General features: G+C 34.5%; 1 protein-coding gene across 11 annotated transcripts in view; it reads right to left on the bottom strand.

The window, feature by feature from the left end:
- Nucleotides 1-20,801, bottom strand: part of GRIA4 (glutamate ionotropic receptor AMPA type subunit 4) — a 359,494-nt gene that overhangs the window by 73,297 nt on the left and 265,396 nt on the right. For all 11 annotated transcript variants that reach the window (XM_039471113.2, XM_074400500.1, XM_010334607.3 and 8 more), the window contains exons 7-9: nucleotides 10,670-10,828; nucleotides 5,704-5,871; nucleotides 4,502-4,606 (exon numbers count right to left, since the gene is read on the bottom strand). In XM_039471113.2, the coding sequence (XP_039327047.1) occupies nucleotides 4,502-4,606; nucleotides 5,704-5,871; nucleotides 10,670-10,828 (432 nt within the window). The remainder of the gene's footprint in view (nucleotides 1-4,501; nucleotides 4,607-5,703; nucleotides 5,872-10,669; nucleotides 10,829-20,801) is intronic.

The following is a 20,801-nucleotide window of genomic DNA, read 5'->3' as shown; positions in this document are numbered from 1 at the left end:
AAATACTTTTTCCTAAAAATGAATTATGTAATTACTTAAGTACTCTGAAAAGTAGTAAACTAAAATGAGCTTTTAATGGAAATTTAGGATTCTTTGGTTGTTGCAGACCATTAAGCAATAATAATGGTTGTTACATATTGAGTGTTTGCCGGAGGCAGACAATATATTCAATGATTTTTAAAAATATGTATCTCAAAGTTAATGCACATATTAAGTATGGAGTAGTGGCAGTTATTTTCCATATTTTAATGATGAGGATTCATTTTAGAAGGCTAAATAAATTAAACAAAGTTATAAGTTAGTAGGGCCAGAATTCAAAACTCAGGTCTACATTACACCAAGTCTGCATACTTTCCTATTATGCTGCACGAACTCCCAAACGGGTGTTCGTTTAATGCTTGACAAACTTCTTTCTTGAATTTCTTGATGCAATTGTTAAAACTTATATCTCTAACAAAATGTATGCATTTGCTCACTGGTCTGTATTCACTATTTGTTCTAATATGTTTTGGAAGTCTCTCTTGCCTAATCCAAGTTTCTTAACTGCCATGTTAGTATTTATGAGCATATTAAAATAGAGTAAGCATTAACATGTCAGAAAGAGGTACTAGATTATTTACAAGTGTTGCATATATAATTCAATAACAGAAAAGATGGAGAAAAATAATTTTTATTAATATGGCTTGCTATACTTCTTGGTTTGATCTAAACATTATAAGTTCAGCAAGTATTTTCAATAGCCCATGTGAATACATTTTGGGTTAACACTTATTAATAATTTTGTGAAAATTTTAATTTAAAATAACTATATATTTGAGACTCACCCTCTTTTCAATTCTTATGCGTACTTTCATCAGCTGATTCTTGTTAACTCTCCTTTCCACATGACAGTTATACAACATGAAAAGGAGTTTTATAGTTTAGCACTCCATTGAAATGCAACCACCCTGAAGATCTCACCAGCTAATTTTCAGGAAAGACAATTTTTCTTTATTAATGAGTTCTACAACAGAAAGAATCACAAATCTGGGATACATTTTGGAGAGTACCTAGATATTGGCAAGACCTTGACATTTTGCATTTAAAAACTAAACTGTGGGTTTGCAGCTATTCTCCTCTTAAAGATAAATGATTCAGAAGTGCTGGCAAATTTAAATAATAAGCAAATTTTAATTTTTTGCCTTATACCTACATATAATTCTGATTAAAAAAACAGAAGGTCATACTTTGTGATATGGGAACAATTCATGGTAGATTTCATGTGGACCATGGATTTTCTTAGAAGTAAGTCCACACAAGGAGTCAGTTCTTAAAGAAAGGAATCTTAAAGTTTGGACCCAGGCCTCACAGAAGATGGAGTTTCTCTCTCCAATCTTCTCAACATTTTGCATTTTACTAAGAACTTTTCCCATGACTGACCTCATTTAACTAGACAAGGAAATGAATATTTTTCCTATAGACAAAAAGTGTGTGAAAAGTGGTTTAGTAATGCTAGAGCAAAAATATGGACGCGTTTAAATCACTAAATTGATAAAGGATGCCAGAAAAATATTTATCTTCTTTGGACTCCTAAAGGTGTCAGAAAAATATTCATTTTCTTTGGACTCCTAAAGGCAAATATAACTATAATAATATATATGAGCAAATGTTTCTGAATTAGGATGGTCTTGGCCTACAACACAGAGATCAGATAAGGACTGAGGGACTGTGAGAAGCTCCTGTTCTACTCAAAGTTAGTTCCTTGGAGAGCTTCTTTGACCAGAACTGCACTGAAAATCTGATCTAATTCCCACACCAGCCTTAAATAGAATCCTTAGAGGCAATGGGACTGATGACGTTTCAAGATCTTGAAACCTGAGTCAAGATCTTGAGTGATGCTCTGGAGCTGCGGGAATTTTGGTTTCTACTGCAGCTCCACCTCTGTCTAGCTGAGCATCTCTGAGTAGGTCACTTAGTTTCTTTGAGCTTTACTTTTGGTTAAAAGGAGAAAAAAATATATATATCTTATTTTTAGGTTGTCACAAGGATTGAATATAAAAATGCACATCAATTTTCCATTACAGCATCTGGCATATATGGTGCTCTCAATAAATAAAATTTTTACAATTAAATATTTCCGAAACCATGCAAGTCTGGAGCATTCCCTCTGGAGCCCTGGGTGGGGGTCACTGTAGTGATAAGAAGATTTTGGTGTACTTAGAAGCCAGGACTTCAGAAAGAGCTTTGTGGCTTCTGCTTAATGAGACTCTCAATCAGTTTTTCTGTTGCAGAAGTCAGACAAACTGATGGGTTGACGCTCTGATCTGTTTTCAAAGATAGCTCCCTTGCTGGCAAGTGTTCAATTTACAAGAATGATTGCTCACTTCTCAGACATATTGCCTAGTTTCACCACCATAGTGTCTCTCATGGTAGCTCATTTTTAAGTTTAATATTCCTGACACAATGCCCGAGTTGATCGTTGCCACGGAAAAACAAAGATAGATGAGTCTACACCACTTTACACTTCAAATTTCTTTTAGGAACCTTAGATGAATGTCAGCTGAGTGTGAAGATGTACTGTTCATCACTCTCCCAACTTACTCCATAAGTTTCTCTTTGAAAAGTCTTAATTTTTGTTACCATCATTGTTCAATAGGCTATGAAAAGATTCAGTACTATGAATCAAGCCCACTTGATATTACTGCTAGTTAGCACCAGCTTTCTTTTTCCACTATTCTTTCTTTTAAAGAGAACAATTTGACATTCTGCACTTACTGTTTTGTAAAGTAAGTCTTTTGCATTTGAAAAAGCTCTGTTTAAATGGCAAATTTTGCAAGGTCTGGTGTGTGGCAAGGAGGTGGGCCAGTCTTACCTTTGTCCACCTGTTAGCCAACATTTTTAGGGGCATGTGGAATATCCTAACTGCTCCACAGCTAGCAGAGATTCTTTGCTTAAAACTTGCCTTTTTTGTTGTTCTTGCTGGCTGTGTTCTGGCAGAGTGGGCTCTTCTTAGTGTCTCCTTCCCTTGCTTCAGTCAATCTCCTTAGAAGAGCCTGGCATGAGGTGTGCCTGAGCCCTCCGGCTGCCATCCATCTCCTGCTACTCCTGATCTGGATCAGATAGGCTCCAGCTTACCATATACTTGCTGGCAGCCTGCATGCATGCTATGCCATTAAGAGGATAGAAAGCTGGAGATGGTTTACATGGCAGCTCCAAATTTCTCACAGATGTAGAAGCACACCCAAATGGCAGACTGGAGCAAAACCTTTGCCATTTTCCTTATATCACCTTAACTTTAACCGTCCTGCCTCCAAGCCTTTCTTCAGGTTGTTGCCCCCTCCATTTCATCCTACCCAAACTCTAACATCATGGCAATTTTAAATTCCACCTCCTCCATGCAGGCTTCCTTTATTTGTTTTCCTCCAGCAGAAGATCATCTCTTCCTAGATAGACCAGTAAGGGACAAAACACTAAGAGTAAAATATGTTTTCTCACTTACAGGCTTTGAATAAGATAACTTATTGTACTAGAATTTTCTCATTTGAAAAAAAGAGAAATAATACTATTCAAATTATAGATTTGTCATGAGGATGGAATCATGCAAAGCACCAAGTCCAGTGCTTAGGACACAGAAGGCATTTCATGAATTGCAGCTATCATTATTACATAAAAGCATGAAAATACATTTTGGAATTTTTTTTTAAACAGCCAAGTGTTGAAAGAAATATGGCTTTTAGATAAAGTGAACTTGAATATCTGTTTCCCTGAGCATCCTAGCTCCTAGATAAAAGGAATGTAAAAAATTATATGTGTTAGCTACAAAACACTTATAACTAATTACTGTGGTGGGCTGAATGGTTACACTGTATAAAATACTTATTGAATGCTGTGAAGACCGTTCCTATACCTAGTCACATCTTACCACTAACAGAGAAATATCTTCCAAAATCCAGGAACCTAGCACCAGCACCTTCCTGAACAACTTAAATGTTTCTCTTCCTCTCAGCCTACTAATAATCTTAATAATCTTACCATCCATCTTCTTTCTCTTTTGGTCATTGGAATTTATCTAGTTGACTAATTTAAGAACACCCAGCCTATTCTAAATATGTTCACCTATTAGAAGTAGTTTTTTGGTACTTGCTGTAATAATAATTTCATAAATGTCTACCTTGAGGTGCTTATGTCTCTTTACTGCTTTGTGTTCTGTTCTGCAGAGCCAATTTTGATTTGAGGGATTTTTTTTTTTTGCTAATCCCACCCAAAATATCACATCCATTTTGGTTAAAGGATATAAACAGTGTATAAATTAGTTTGTTTTGGCTTGGGCACACCAGCAAATATCAGTTATATGACACACATTGATCTCAGCATCGATTATAAAGAAAGTACTAAAGTATTTGTAAGTACTCACAAAGAAAGGAAATGTCCAGTCATCTTTCTTCTCTAGGCCTTTAAAATGCTACATACAAACTAAGTAAACAGAGAATTTTCTTTTTCAGTTTGATTGTGGCTCACCTACCTTTCTAGGTCCTGTGCTTTTCAGCTCAAACACATCCATTGTGTAATTGACTCTACGTCCATAGTGGTCAAACTGAACATTCCCTGTCAGACCTTGAATTCGAACCTAAGTGAAAAAAAAAAAAAAACACGCACATGTTCATTTGCAATTTCACTAATTAGGTATTTGAGCTATTGGGATAGAATCTGAAAGAGGAATATCAAAGAGATATATAAGCAATTCTGCTATACCCCTGGAAGGAGAATATATTTTATTGGTTTCCATTTTTACTAAAAGAATTCTCCCTCAATTATATTTGTATAGGAATAAATTTTTTTACGGTTACTTTTCAGTTTTATCTGTATATCCACAAAATGGATTAAATAGTCCTGACACTTATGCCAGATCATATTCTCACCTTGCTAATATTAAAATTAAGATATAAGAAACAAAAACATATAAGGGAATTTTTGAAAATATTCAAATATATTTTATTCCAAATTTCCAAATTTCCTTTTAATTTGCTTTTACCTATGTTTTGAACCCATGACATTTCAGAATATTTAAAATGTAACATTAAATATGTATATGAACAAGTAGTGTTAGTAAAATTATGAAAGACTAAAATAAACTGATTACTTAATCTAAAGTTACAAAGCAATTTAAAGATCTCCAAATGTAGTCATTATTTCTGGTTCTTCCATGTTCCAGGACCCAGGTGGGCTTATACTTCCTGAACCCCCTGTGGTTAGCTAGGCCCATGCAACTCTTTCTAACATATGAGTTGTAAACAGGCATGACAGGTGTCATTATTAAATCACATAATTTAATTGCCAATTTGAAACTCAACTGTTTCCCTTGGAAGAATTCAAGATGGTCACTGCTCTGTCAGCCTACATCCTCGAGTAATTACAATGAACCTGCTAATCTAGCATGTGTCTGAGTAAGCAAAGTTCCTTTCTTGTTTTAAGTCACTGTGATTTGGGTTGTTTATTACTGCAAAATAGCCTAGCTTATCCTGACTATGCATCCACATAAAATTTTGTAAACAGCAAGATTCTACCTTGTATTTTATCTAGAAATGTCCCAAAAAAGATGGCTTGATATATTTAAGTAGCGATTGTAATATGTATTTGTGCTTGGATAAATTAGTCTGTTTTCTTGAACATTCAACTTAAACAAGACTATGAAATGAATTGAATTTAAATAAAATTGTGAGTTACCTGTTTGAGTGTCCTCTCCATGTCAATTCCCTGGCCCCATGGAGCAGCAGGATTTGCCAGACAATCCCCAGCATTTCCTCTCCTTGAGATATCAATTTTCTGCCTCCTAAGACTTCGGAAAGTTTCAGCCATCACAAGGACTCCATCATAAGTCAGAGCAGAGGTGTACTAATCAAATGAAAACAAATATAATGGTATATTTATAATCTTATTAAGTACCAGAAATGGCCTGAGGTCTTTGTAAGTTTATGACATAAAGCACTATTCTGTCTGAAGGATGGTTAAATTACTGATAATTAATTGACTCTGGCTTCAGAAATTTCTATTCTTGCTTTAATATAAAGCCTGTACACCAAATCTTATCATCCTGACTTAAAAAGGAGAAAAATCACTTTGAAAAATAGAAACTCTAATAAACAGTTTTCCATCAGTTGGGAGAAGAAACAGCCTCAGGCAAGGTCTTTCTGTTGTGTTCCAGTACAAATAGGTAAAGTATCAAAGGCTAAGGGGGTGTTGTAAGCTGCCTTGTAGTCAGTTTCTGTGGTTGAGCCCCAGGAGAGCTGGGCCTCTTAATCTTTTCCTCCTCCAAAATGCCTAGCAAGGTTCCCTGAGATTTAATGTATACTCATTAACTTGAAGTATATATCTTTGTTCAGTCTCCCAGAAGAATGAGTGGAATTATTTATTGTTATTCAGAAATATGATGCCAGAAATAACATCTACTTATTTACAAATGTGTTTGCACCAGTCACTGTGCTAAATAGGAATGGATATTGCCACACCCCATGAGGTAGCACAGCAAGGCAGAATCATTTCATTAAATTTTCAATATAAACTAGGATCAAAGTAGAGATAAGAAGGATAGACCATCTGCTTCTTTTTGAGAAAAGAGTGAGCTCCCCTACCCCTGAAAAGATTATTATGATTAGGAGAAAAAGTGAAGAAAGATTGAGATAAAAATGTAGTTTTCTAGTTACAAAAATAAATCAACATGGGTTCACTTTTGGTAGAGATTTATTAGAAAATTACTGAACACGTGGAAATGGGGCACAATATTCTTAAAGCATGGCAGATCTACTTATTCAACAAATGTGTATGTACTAGTCACTGTGTTAAATAGCATCAACTACTAACTACTAATCATGACAAAAACTACATTATCTCCTTTAGAAATTCCATATGGTCAATTCCGTATAATTAACACCTTCTATGCCTGTCTGAGCAGTAGGTTTGTGCTGTAGAAAGTGGAGGATGATCTCCTTGATTGTCTGCTTTCAAATGAAGAAAAATCATTTTTTTTCAGGCGGAGAGTGGAGAAGGATCACCTGAGCCCAGGAGGTTGAGGTTGAGGTTATAGTGAGCTGTGATCGTGCCACTGCACTCTAGCCTGGGTGACAGAGAAAGACCCTGTCTCAGACAAAAAAAAGAAAATAAAAGAAAGTAAACTTAGGCAACGTGGCCATGAGGCATAGCAGCCACCATTACAGGGAAGAGAAGAACTAAAACATGGATAAAATAAGGAATATTAATTCTAACGAAGAACTGTTCAATAGTATAGGATGTAACTCTTGTATTAGAAGGATTTATAAGAACCATTTAAATTAAGAGCTTTCCTATATATTCCTCCAGGACATGATAAAACAAGCTTCTGGACAGACATGCCCTTCACAATTGATTGGGATGTGGTAGCTGAGAAAAATTAAGGTGTTTAATCAAGGTACTACACCAAAAATGAAGTGCCTCCTCCCCTGCCTGACGCAACACATCTTTGAGTAGAAAAGTCATCAAATCATCTTTTTTTGGTAAGGCAAGAAAATAAAAACAAGAAATAAAATGAATCTTGCTTAAATCATAAAGGGTAAGAGAAAAATGCAATGCTAGTACTGAGGACCAAAGGAGGAAAAAAAGAAAAATATTGCTCCTTTTTCAACAGAAAGAAAGAAGCTGAAAAGAGATGGCACCAAAAACTAAACACACTTGCTGTGTTTTAAAAAGTCCATCCATTTGTTTGAAATATGTGAACCAGAAAAAAGGGCAGGTATCACACAGAGTGGTATAGAGCAAAGGAGACATTCAGCCAGGGCAGCAAAGACCTAGAATTTGACAGGTCATAGAGCTGAGAGATGTAAAGAAGTAATAGTTTAAATTGGTTTTACCTTTTCAAATGATGTAATTCTTTTTTATGTGTCTTACTGTGCTACAATCCAGGGAACCATAGTTACAGGCACACAACTTCTAGGTGGCACCTAGAAAATTCTTAATCATTTCATTTTTAGGCAGGGTAAATAGTGTCCTATAGTTATTTACTGCTCTGTAAGTAATTAGAATAATGGAATGGTTTCTGTTTACTAAGATTTATAGATAGCAAGACAGAATTAGGCAGAATCATAGTGTGGTAGAAAAAGTATGGGCTTAGAGAAGAAAGAACTGGGATGAATATTAATTCTATGACTCATAGGTTTTTGGGAATGTGAAGCACATTTTTGACTATGGAGTATAAAACAGAGCAAAACTAAGATAATAATGGTTGTTATAAGAATGAAATTTCATATCATACCTGAGAGCTCTTTGAAAAATGTACCAGACTCTAGCTAGGAATCTTAAAGACCACAAAGGTAAGTATTTGATGGTTACTGCCCAGAGAGTTTATAGGAGTGAAACAGTAAGTGTGCAAATGATTATATTAAATATGCAATGAGAATTACCCAATCAAATACTATGAAGAGAACAAGGGAAAAAGGAATTAAATTTACCAAAAAAAAAAAAAAAAAGAAAGAAAGAAAGAAAGAAAGAAAGAAAAAGACAAAGAAGAAAAGATTTCATAGAGAAAGTGGAATTTGAGTTTGAGAGAAAGACTTGGAAGATGGTTGGCTTTGGATAGGTAAACATGATGGTGGAGGACTTTTGAGGTAGAAGCATGTGCGCAGGGAGTGATAAAGGGTGGGGAAATGCAGGGCAACTCAGACTGGCTGGAGCATCAGAAAGGGGGCAGAGGTCATGCAATTGGAAAGTCTTGATTGGCCTATAGAATGGAAGACCTTGATTCCAGGAGATTTTTTTAAAGTGAGGAAGTGACATGATCAGAAGTCATGCTTTTAATCTTGTTTGAAAAATTAAACAAAGTATATTTTAATTAATTATAATCAATCCTCATTTGTGGATTTTAAATTTTCAAATTTTTCTCCTTGCTAATATTTATTTGTGATTCTCAGATCAATACTTGTGGCACTTTTATGGTTATTTGTGGAACTGTAGAGTGGTGAAAAATTTGAGTAACCCAACACACAAGGTCCCAGCTGTGGCTGAACAAGAAAACACTGTTTTCTTGTTTCTGCTCTCATACTGTAAACAAGTGTCCTTTTTGTGTTGTATTTAGTACCATGTTTTCTGCAGTTTTGTGCTTTTTGCTGATGATTTCACTGTTTAACACAGCCCAAAAGCATAGTGTTGACGTGCTGTTTTGGATTCCAAAGTGCAGGAAGGCTGCAATGTGTCTTATGGAGAAAATCCGCATGTCAAATAAGCTTCATTAGGGCATGAGTCACGGTGCTGTTCGCCAGAAGTCCAATGTTCATGAATCAACAATACATTAAATAAGGTTTCTTTAAACAGAAACACCCATAAAACAAGGTTATGTACTAAATCGTTGACAAAAAGTTTGTAAACAGAGGCTAGCAGAACTTAACCTTACATTTTCCCTGTGAGCAATGGTTCCATATTTACTCATTCAGAATTTAAAGAGACTTTCTAGAACATAACTGCTGTATATAATGAGAACTAATTGTACTGCATGTATTTATTAAATGGCTACTGAATGCCTAGCATTATGCCAAGAGCTGTGAATGATGAGAGGACTATACAAATTTTTACATAACAAGGAGGCCAACGCTATAGCATAGACAAGTCTAATTGGAGATAATCAAATAGGAGACATTAAAATGATTATATCCTGTGTATTCATGAACCTGGTCCTTGGCTCAGGGACAGCCAACTAATATATCCATTTAATAATTTGCATATATATATCTGTAAAATCAAAGGATTGGGCTATAGTGCTTGACACATAGTGGACACCCATTTAATGTTCTGTTTTGAAATTCTATGATTTTTATAAGGCAGGGAAGATGGTATGCCAACCTAGCCAAATTCCAGCATTTCCTCTGAAAGATTTCTTCTCTAAGAAATTGACATGGCCAGTATGAAGTATTACAATTAGGAAATAGAAGCAGAGCTGAAACCTTCTAGTCTTAGATCTTATTTTTTCTAGGCTTGAGTTTCCAAATTATATATAAAACTTTTTACTGGAATACACTGTAAGTAATAGATTAGCAAATGATGATGATGGTGCCTTATTAGGTAGGGACTCAAACTGCTAAGTTGGAGTTTCAGGAACATTATGTCATAATTTAACATGAGGTCTAAGAAAGTCATCTACTCTTTTAGTTTGAACAAATATGCTTATGATCATAAATTTACCAGCTTTTTCTGAGCAAATATTAATAGCATACTTTCACAATGTCAGTCAGAAAAACATGAAAACAACCAGGAAAGAGAACTTTTACAGAAGCTTGTATATTTTACATTTCTGCGAATTTCCTAATTTGCTTACTCATTGCAAATCACTTCAAAAAGATTTCTGTGTGGGAAAAAATTTACTAATGCTCTGTCACATTTGGAATATTTAGTTAACAGTTTTTTTTTTAAATATAATTTTGCAAGGAAATTCATATGCAATGTACTGTAAGAATAATAGTAAACTGATTGAGCTAATGTCTATCAACTCTACTCTTAAAAACAGAAATTCAGAAATTATTAAGTACATGTGCAGGGCAGATATAAGTACAAAATGCCTTTTTCCTATGCCAGCCTATGTTTGCCAAAATGTTAGTGAGAGAACTGTATAATAAAATCTCTATCTTAATTTTTGAAAATATCAGTAATACAGTAGATAAAATAAAAAAAATACCTTTGGAGGAGTCTCAGATCCTGGATACTCTCTCTGATCTAGTTTCTTCCAGCGGTCCATTAGTTTTATTACCATAGGTGTATTAAAATCTACCAACTGGAATCCAGTTACATTGGCTCCACCATGTATAAACCTCTCAAGAGAAATATCCTTGAATCCCTATAAATATTTATAGAAAAGATTGTTAAATTTAGTTTGTTATACATGACAGCTCTTCAAGAGTAACATAAATTAATAACCTATACAAAATAATAGATTTCTATAAAGCAATGGCTAAAAATGTGGAAAATAATAAAAGATGTGGAAAACCTAATTATGTCTATTTAGCTGTTAAAATCTGTAATTCAAAATCCAATACATGATACAAAGATAAATTTTTATTTCAGTTCAACTCGAGTATTTCTTGAATGCCTCTGATTGCCTTTTATGAAGTATAAAGGGGGATATAGGAGATAAATATGATTGCATCAAAAAGTCTCCTGTTTCTCACTAACTCATTTTATGAAACTAGCATTATACTGATACCAACATTTGGCAAGGACACAACAAAAACAAAAACCATAAGCCAACATCTCTGATGACCACAGTCATAAAAATCCTCAATAAAATACTAGCACATCAAATCCAGCAGCACATCAAAAAGACAACTCACTGTGCTTAGTAGGTTTTATTCCAGGGTTGCAAGGATGGTTTAACATATACAAAGCAATAAATGTGATTCATCAAATAAACAGAATTAAAAGAAAAAACCATGCAATCATCCCAACAGATACAGAAAAAAGCGTTTGATAAAATGCAACACATCTTTGTGATAAAAACTCTCAACAAACTAGGCATCAGAAGAACATATCTCAAAATAATAAAAGCCATCTATGACAAACCCAAGGCAAACATCATACTGACTGGGTAAAAGCTTGAAGCTTTATTCCTAATAGACTGGGTAAAAGCTTGAAGCATTATTCCTAATAAGTGGAACAAGACAAGGATGTCCACTCTCACCACTTATATTTAATATAGTACATCCAATGCTAGCCAGAACAATCAAGCAAGAGGGGAAAAAAAAGGCATTCAAATAGGAAAAAAGGAAGTCAAATTATCTCTGTTTACTAATGACATCATTCCATACCTAGAAAATTCCAAAGATTCCTCCAGAAGACTACTGCATCTGATAAACAACTGCAGTAAAGTTTCAAGATACAAAATTGATGTCCCCAAATCAGTTGCATTTCTATAGCCAACACTGAAGCTGAGAATCAAATGAAGAATTCAATCTTATCTAAAAATGCTACCCCCCAACATACACAATATCCAGCAATGCATTTAACCAAGAATGTGAGAGACCTCTACGAGGAAAACTGCCAAACACTGATGAAAGAAATCATAGATGACACATAAAAATGGAAAAACATCCCATGCTCATGGATAGGAAGAATAGATGTCATTGAAATGATTACCTTGCCTAAAACAATCTACAGATTGAATGTAATTCCTATCAAATTACCAACATCATTTCTTGCAGAATTAGAAAGAAAATTTTAATATTCATATGAAACTTATTAGTTCCATATTAGTCTTTATTAAGACCTTGAATAGCCAAAGTCATCTTCAGCAAAAAGAACAAAGTCAGATGCATCACATTATCTAACTTAAGACTATATTATAAGGCTATAGTAACCGTAACACATGGTATTAGTACAAAAATAGACACATAGATCAATGGAACACAAAAATAAAAACAGAAATAAAATAACATACCTACAACCAACTGATCTTTGACAATGTCAAGAAAAATAAACAAGGGGAAAGGATACTGGATTTAATAAATAATGTTGGGAAAACTGGCTGGCCCTGTGCAGGAAACTAAACTCCTACCTTTCACCATATACAAAAATTAAGATAGATTAAAGACTACATAAGATATGAAAATATAAAAATCCTACAAGAAACCTAGGGAAAACTCCTCTGGATATTGATCTAGACAAATAATTTATGACTAGGATCTTAAAAGCAAAGAAAACAGAAACAAAAAAAGACAAATGGGATCTAATTAAACTAAAGAGCTTCTGCACAGCAAAATAATCAACAGAGTAAATAGACAACCTACAGAATGAGAGAAAATATTTGCAAACTATGCGTCTGACAAAGTAGTAATATCCAGAATCTATAAGGAACTTAAATCAACAAACAAAAACCAAATAACCCCATTAAAAAAGAGTAAAGGACAAGAACAGACACTTGCCAAAAAATGATATACAAACAGCCAGCAAACATATGAAAAAAATGCCCAACATCACTAATCATCAGAGGAAAAAATTAAAACCACAATAAGATGCCATCTCATGCCACTCAGAATGGTTATTATTTAAAACTAAAAAAATAGCGGATGTTGGTGAAGATGTGGAGACAAGAGAACACTTAGTAACTGCAACTGTTTTTGAGAATGTGAATTAGTCTAACCCTATGGAAAATAGTATGGAGATTTCTCTAAGAACTATAAATAGAACTATCTTTTGACATAGCAATTCCACCACTGGGTATATACCCAAAGGAAAAGAAATCATTTTTTCGAAAAGACACCGGCACTCATATGTTTACTGAGGCACTATTCACAGTAGCAAAGTCATGGAATCAGTCTAAGTGTCCTGAGAAATGATAATCCAAGGGAAGAGAGCAAGATAAGCCATTCATGGACTCGTGTGTGGTAGGAAAAAAGAGAAGAAGCTGGGAGGGAAGGATGCTATCCCTTCTTGCCTAGAGGTAGTTATCAAGGATTCAAAAATTCTGAACAATTCACACACACACACACACACGTACATCTGTCATCTATCATATCTGTTATCTACACATTTTTCTATTATTTATCCATCTATGTATGTATGTATCTATATCTGTCCATTATCTATGGTTTATCTATGTATTATCTATCACCTCTACCAATTATCTGTCATTTCTCCGTCTTCCATCTATATATCTATCCATATATCATCTTTGTTTTATACATGGCTCCCTTTTATTGCCACTACTTTATGTGCCTTATAAAAAGCCACATTTAATACAAAGTATAAAACAGACCATAGCAAAAAGAGAGAGAAAAAGCATACTAAGGAAGTGAATTAATAAAGCCAAAGGTATTAGCTCAGAGAAAAGTAAATCACATACACACACACATACATGAGCTCGTACCCTTTGTAGTTGCTTGCTTTCTGTTTTCTCTTAGTATTTAGTAAAGTTTCTTTTGAAATGTGAATATGCTTTAGTTTGCTGAGGTAATGAAGGGAGAGTGTTTTGTCTGGTTTTTAGTGGAAATAAAATGTGTAGCAATAACCCTGTAGTTATAGTAGGAAGTAATGAGGACTTGGAGTTGCTTGTCCTTCTGAATACACCTTGGCCATGGTTTTGGGATCTTCAGATTATTTGTTTATTTCCTCTCTCCCTCCCTCCCTTCTTTCTTCCCTCCCTCGATTCCTTCCTCCTCCTCCTCCTCCTCTTTTTTCTTTTATAATGAAGTAGATTGCCTTCTAAACCAATATATGTGTATTGCTGTTTGGCTAGCTAAGAAAAAATAAATCAGTCTACTGGCAACTGAGAAAAATTGCTGTTAAGAAGCATCGGTATATGAGCTAACAGCTATTATATGATGAGCTTATTATAGGCCAGGTACTGTGCTAAGCACATTACACAGATATTGATCTAGTTTAGCTTCATAACAAGGTTATGAGATAGATCCTATTATTAGCCTTATCCTACAGATATGAAAACAGGCTCAGGAAACTGAAGAAAAACCATTCAAGGCCATCCAGCAAATGTGTGGTAGAGCTAAGATTCCAGCCATTCAAACAACCTCTTGAGTTTGCCTTTTTCACCTTATACTCCTGCATATTGTTACACAGAGGTGTGTTTTAAATTTTTATTAATTTATCTATAGGACAGGCAAGGTGATATTGTACCCCCACCACCACCACCAAAAATAAATAAATAAATAAATAAATAAATAAATAAACACACCTCAGGCTTTGGATTCTACCTCTGTTACCTTCTAATCTTATATGTTCCACATTCAAAATGAGAATGAGAATGCTATGGTATCCAGCACACCTGCTTTGAATTCAGCAAATGATCACTATTATCAATTAATTCACTCAACAAATATTTATTTCATGCCTATAATATGTCAGCTAATTTGACAGCTAATCAGTAACATTCTCATTTTGTCGATAAAGAAACTAGACACCAGAAAGTAAGCCTATGTTTCTGAAATGGGAAAAAAACACTGCCCATCAATCTCCAGCTAGCAAAATGTCAGTTGAACATTTGTTTGCTTCTATCAGAGTATAGGGCAGACCCAGAGGCAGGCAAATAATTCCAATGTTTCCTAAAAGCCACAGTAATTCAACTATTGCATTAGTTGCTAATTGATGACATTATTATTTTCTTTCAACCATGGCTGAAATGGAAGGTCTGCCAAATCTTCTTTCATAACGTTATCTACAGCTGCAGGATAAAGAGGCAAAGCTGCAGCCTTCAGAAAAATCATCTGATGTAAAGTCTAGCTGATAAATAATAGTTCACATTTCTCAGAATCCATCCTGTTCTTATGCTGAAGGTAAACGGAAACATTGCCATGTCTGATTATAAACCCCTTTCAGTTATGATTTGAATGAATGGTGGGTGGCTCAGTTAATTTCAGCTATGTCTGTTTTGAGTATAGGCAGTATTTCTCTTTCCATACATTTTCTTAGGATTTTATACAGAAAATTGATAGTATATAGACTGTGAGGCAGTTTTCTTGGAAACATTTATTTTGGTGGCCATTTTGATTTCATTTTTTTATCCAAAGAATATTGTGGAACTGAGAGTGCCTGTGCAACATCATAAAAAATTATTCACTCCACAGTCCGGGGGAAATCAGTGGTTAAGTGACTAAATAAATAATGTTTCTGAAGGTAGGGGGAAATCAAAGGAAAGGCTTTCTATTTGTTAAAATGGGCTACTACTGCCGGGCGCGGTGGCTCAAGCCTGTAATCCCAGCACTTTGGGAGGCCAAAGCGGGTGGATCACGAGGTCAAGAGATCGAGACCATCCTGGTCAACATGGTGAAACCCTCGCCTCTACTAGAAATACTAAAAGTTAGCTGGGTATGGTGGCACGTGCCTGTAATCCCAGCTACTCAGGAGGCTGAGGCAGGAGAATTGCTTGAACCCAGGAGGCGGAGGTTGCGGTGAGCGGAGATCGCGCCAGTGCACTCCAGCCTAGGTAACAAGAGTGAAACTCTGTCTCAAAAAAAAAAAAAAAAAAAAAAAAAAAGGGCTACTACTTTCCTTGGATTTCACAAGCAAATTCACAATGGTTAATTACCCCTGTCTAGATTAAGTCTGACTTGTTTTTTCTTTTATTTCTATTTGTAGTTTATACATCCTTTGGTAGAAAATAAAATGTTTAGAATTATAGGTATCAGATATCCTGATGACTATTATGTAAATCTATAGGTCAGTCATCGCTGTTTAGTAAATGCTCATTCTTCAAGTTTTACTTAATTCAGGTAATATTTCTGCTGTATTTGGTATTTCAGTTTCATAGGTTGACTAAATTACATTGAGATAGCTCTGGTGCAATTAATGGAAGGAATGTCAAATAGAATGGGGGAAGTTGCTCCCTTACTATGTCGTAAAAATTAGTTAAGAAATTGACTTAAAGTATGTACTTTTCATGTGCATCTATAGCTAGATGGTAGAGTCAGATATGCTCAATGCAGAAAAGTTGAAAAACAAGAAGCACAAAGGTAAAATAATATCGTCAAGTTGGTGGAATCTTAACTGGGGTCACTGCATTCCAATAAAAACGTGCTAACTGCAAATCTTGGGAAGCATGTCTACTCTCCATTCTGAAACTAACCAAACACCTAAATGTAGACAAGTAACTTTGCTTTCTGTATCCTAATGTCCTATTTCCTTTACGTTCTGAATGTGGCGTGAATGGTGAGAGATGGTGGAGGATATATAATAAATAGATTTAGTTAATCTTTATGCATTCAGAACATTTTATAATTTTTTACTTTTTTAATGATAGAGCCAGGTGTTCTAGATGTAATTAAATAATACTTTATAAAATAAAAAATCTAAATGAGAACAAGAGTCTAAAAATTTGTCTTGCAAATGGGAGAAATGCCAACTGTTTCTCGTTGCTATTGGTGGCTATATTTAAATTATTTGACTGCTAGAGGAGTGAGTATCAATACAGAGCTATGTGTTTAATGCTAGGTCCCCCTTACGGGTGCTGTGGGAGATGCTTAAATAAATGGTCACTTGGTGGCATTATTCCTTAAATTATTTATTTATTTGTGTTTATTTATTCTTTGCAATCAGGCCAGAGCTTCAAACTTATCTTTGATAATTCGGATCCGTGAGATCTTGTGTAAATTACATTGAACCTCGTTTTCCTATCTATTAAAAATCTTTTTGAGGCCAAATTAAAGCAATTATAATAACAAAAACGATTGCAATAACATAAGCTGGGTGCTAGAGGATAAGCAGGAGTTCCACAGATAAAGAGTAGGCATAAGAACCCTTTTACAAGGTTGAAAAAGAGACATTGTTCCTGCCTTCAGTGAGCTTGCAGTGTGCTAATATCTTATTTGCAGTTGTGCCACAGGATGTTGGACAGCACCTGGTACAGAGGGTGTATAAAATAATAATTTGATAAATGAAAAAGCAAGAATAAGTTCTATACTATGAGTACACAGGGTAGTTTGAGAACCCAGAGAAGAGACTATCAAAGTGGATATTTATGGATAGCTTCCTAGAATGACTGTAACTAACCAGACTAGGATTGGGTGGGGTAAACACCTCCTGATAGAGATAACAGCCTAAAAAAAGCTGGGAAGAGGAAAGCAGCTTTAGGTGTCTGGGAATTACTTTGGTCTGAAGAAGGGATGCTTGTGGGGTGGAGTGGGAAAGACCGTGGGGTCAACTGGGGATAAAATCTTAAAGGGCTTTGTGCATTAAGTTCAAGAGTGCAAATCCTTTTTCCTAAAATATTTAAGTAGAGCAGTGCTTAGGTTTTGAATGCTTACTCTGGAAGATGGTGGTAAAAACTGGGGCAATGACTCAGAGTTGGGATAATATATCATTTGCAGACATTCAAGCTCTGTGGATAAGCGAGACACATATTAGCGAGTAGGTTTGGAAAATCCACGGAATCGGATCATGAAGAATATGATGTCATCTACTGAATTTGCAGCCCAGGGCAAATAAAAAAATTAAGCAAATGATATCATACTTGTCTTTAAAAAATAACTGGCAGCTAAATGAAAGAAAAACTAGGAAAGATAGTCTAGGACTAAGTAAAGAAGCAATTTTCTTACTTGAGTCTCTAAGAAACAGACTAGGATAAAACAAAAGACAGATACGGTTTTCTTGCCTCTAGTTTCTGGGAAACTTTTGGAACAGAGCTTAATCTATTGAGATATCATGTGCTTTCACCAGTACCTCTAGATGATGGGTTTGTTTTAATAAAACATACATACACACACATACAAATCCCATGTAGGACATAGGAAAGAACAAAGAATCTCAGCAGTCTTTCATTTCTAACAAGCTTACTTATACTTAATATGCAATTGTTAAAGATAGTGGCAGAGATAACCAGAGAAATTTCAAGAATCAGGGAGATGCATGCCCATTCAATTAGATATCAGGCATAGCTCATACTATTCAGGTGTGTTAGCCCCCAATGGGCCCGCTTGAGTATTAAGGGAAAGAATTCCTACTTCTTTTGGTCTGGTTGGAGGTGAGATGTCGGCACCCTGCAATAGCTCCAAAAGCTAAGATCAGAGGAGCATACATTACATCAGTATATTTTCATTTTATCAGGATAGAATGATGAAAAAGATTGAGTGATAGTAAATTGAAGAAGAAAAGTTTAACTTACAGATAACGGCAAGGCAATTTGAAATAATGCCAGAGAGTATTCTCAACCTATTTGCAATCTTACTCACAAAAGAAATTGCCTATTATATTTTTTAAGTACACAAAAATCTGCTTTCTGTATTTCAGCCAAAGAATTTAAAAACTATAGGAAGCCGATATTTCGGTGTCATTCCTTACTTTGTTCCTTGGTTTAAAAGATTGTCAGTTTCAAAGAATCTAAAGAATACCTATATTTAAACTCAGTTTCTCCAGGGAGTTAACCTTGTTTAAATAAGGGAGGTCCTTGACTTTTACAAAAGTGTATATTTGTAAATTCATGACCCAGTTTCATGCATCACATGTTGATGTCTGCTAAATTTCATTCTTTTCTTTTTCATAAAGATGGGTTGGACTTCATACCTTCTGCTTTTATATTCTGCATTGTGACTACAGAATATTTTAAATATTCTGGAATATTTGTAACCACCCAATCACAAATAAGAATTGCTTTTGTAGACATCAGTTTTTACTAATACTGTTAAATTACCCTTGATGAGTTGGTTTAGGTATAGCAGTTCCCCATTAATTATAAATTATCAGTGAAATATTTTCTTAGTTTAATTTTTTTAGAATATTTATTGCTCTTATATAGACATGCAATACACTGCTGTATGTTCACCTGCATTCTGCAACCCTGCAGAACTTATTAGTTCTACAAATATTTATTTTTGATTTCTTAGTATTTTTAAAAATATACGATTGTCTTCCTTTTCAATCTGGATGCCTTTTGTATGTGTATTTTACCTAAATATCAGTAATAGAACCATCAGTACAATGTTCAGTAGAAGTGGTGAGAAGGGACACTCTTACTTTTGTTACTAATTTTAGGGGAAAATCATTTAGTCTTTCTACCTTAAGTATAATGTTGATGTAAGTTTTCATTTTGATACTGAATTGACTTCACATTTGAGAATCTTATGTACATAGCTCTCAAAAACAGTTGTTGATTGGCTCAATAAAATAAAAACTACTCTAGTGTTATAAGTAATAGTCCTTTAGGTATAAATAAGTCAATAGAATCCATATTAATACACTATATTATAATGTATGTAAATGGCCATCACTGATCTAACGATGTGTCACAAACATATTAACAACATATGATAAAATTTGCTTATTTTTAGTGAGAGTGATGGATTTAGTCCCTATTGCAAACAAAAATGTTTTCCTACTTCATATACTGGAATGCTAGATAACTTAAATATACTACCACCTCCTAGGGCTGTTTGTAATATCCTTTGGAGTGCTATAAATATTAATTCATTCCATCTAATATTGATTTATTTATTTTAGTTGCCAACATAAGCAACTCATTTCTGGAATGACAGTCTATGTATAATACATTAAATTTTTTCCCTGTCAATTCTATTGTTTGTTAGAATAGTTGACAAAACTTCCTATTTTCTATAAAAGTCATTACTTAGAATCTCATTGTATACTTTCACTGTACTCACAGATATCCCATAATCCTGTTTTTTCTTTTGTAGTAATTAATACCAGAATATATTTGTCTTAAAATTTATATTTTTATAAAAAGTAGTAAAACACTCAAAATAGCCTACTAAAGGCAATGGAAAAGACAAGTCAAAATTGCTCAGTATTTTCATGATAATCCATTAAGTTGCAAAATTATACTTTAAGAAACATAATATAATAACGGTTCACAGTATATTGCTTTATTTTAATATTTCAGATCCACAATGAAACCCAGTTCAAGAAAGACCAAAAATTCCTGTCTCAAAGTGTAACAGTCCACTTGCCATACAGAAAGAATGGACAGATCTCTCTTTTACATCATTTAGCTCCTTTCCTGTTTCAAGCACAAGATAGTCATAAAAAAAATGTGTGGTAAAAATAGGAAAAGAAGAAAAAATCCTTAACTTCGCCAGTATAAACCACTTTGAGGGTCAAGCCCTTAGGGCAAATGGTACTCTATGATAAAGCAAGAGTGGATAGGCCACTCCATACACAATCTACCGTGGTTAACAAGACATATTCGATGAGCCTTGCAGAGATATCTGAAAGGATTTCTCTCAGGCTTTTAAGAATTTCTTAAAATTGTGTGTGTCTTATTTATAAGCCATTTGTATATGATATGAAAAAAGCAGACATAATTTTTTAAAATTTGGATTACTCTCACTTAAAAGATTTGCTTATATAGCCATTAT

The sequence above is a fragment of the Saimiri boliviensis genome, chromosome 6 (genome assembly GCF_048565385.1).
Source record: "Saimiri boliviensis isolate mSaiBol1 chromosome 6, mSaiBol1.pri, whole genome shotgun sequence".
In the NCBI taxonomy this organism is placed as follows: Eukaryota; Metazoa; Chordata; class Mammalia; order Primates; family Cebidae; genus Saimiri; species Saimiri boliviensis.
Note: the sequence above shows the minus strand (reverse complement) of the source record. Positions and strands in the feature narration are given on the sequence as shown.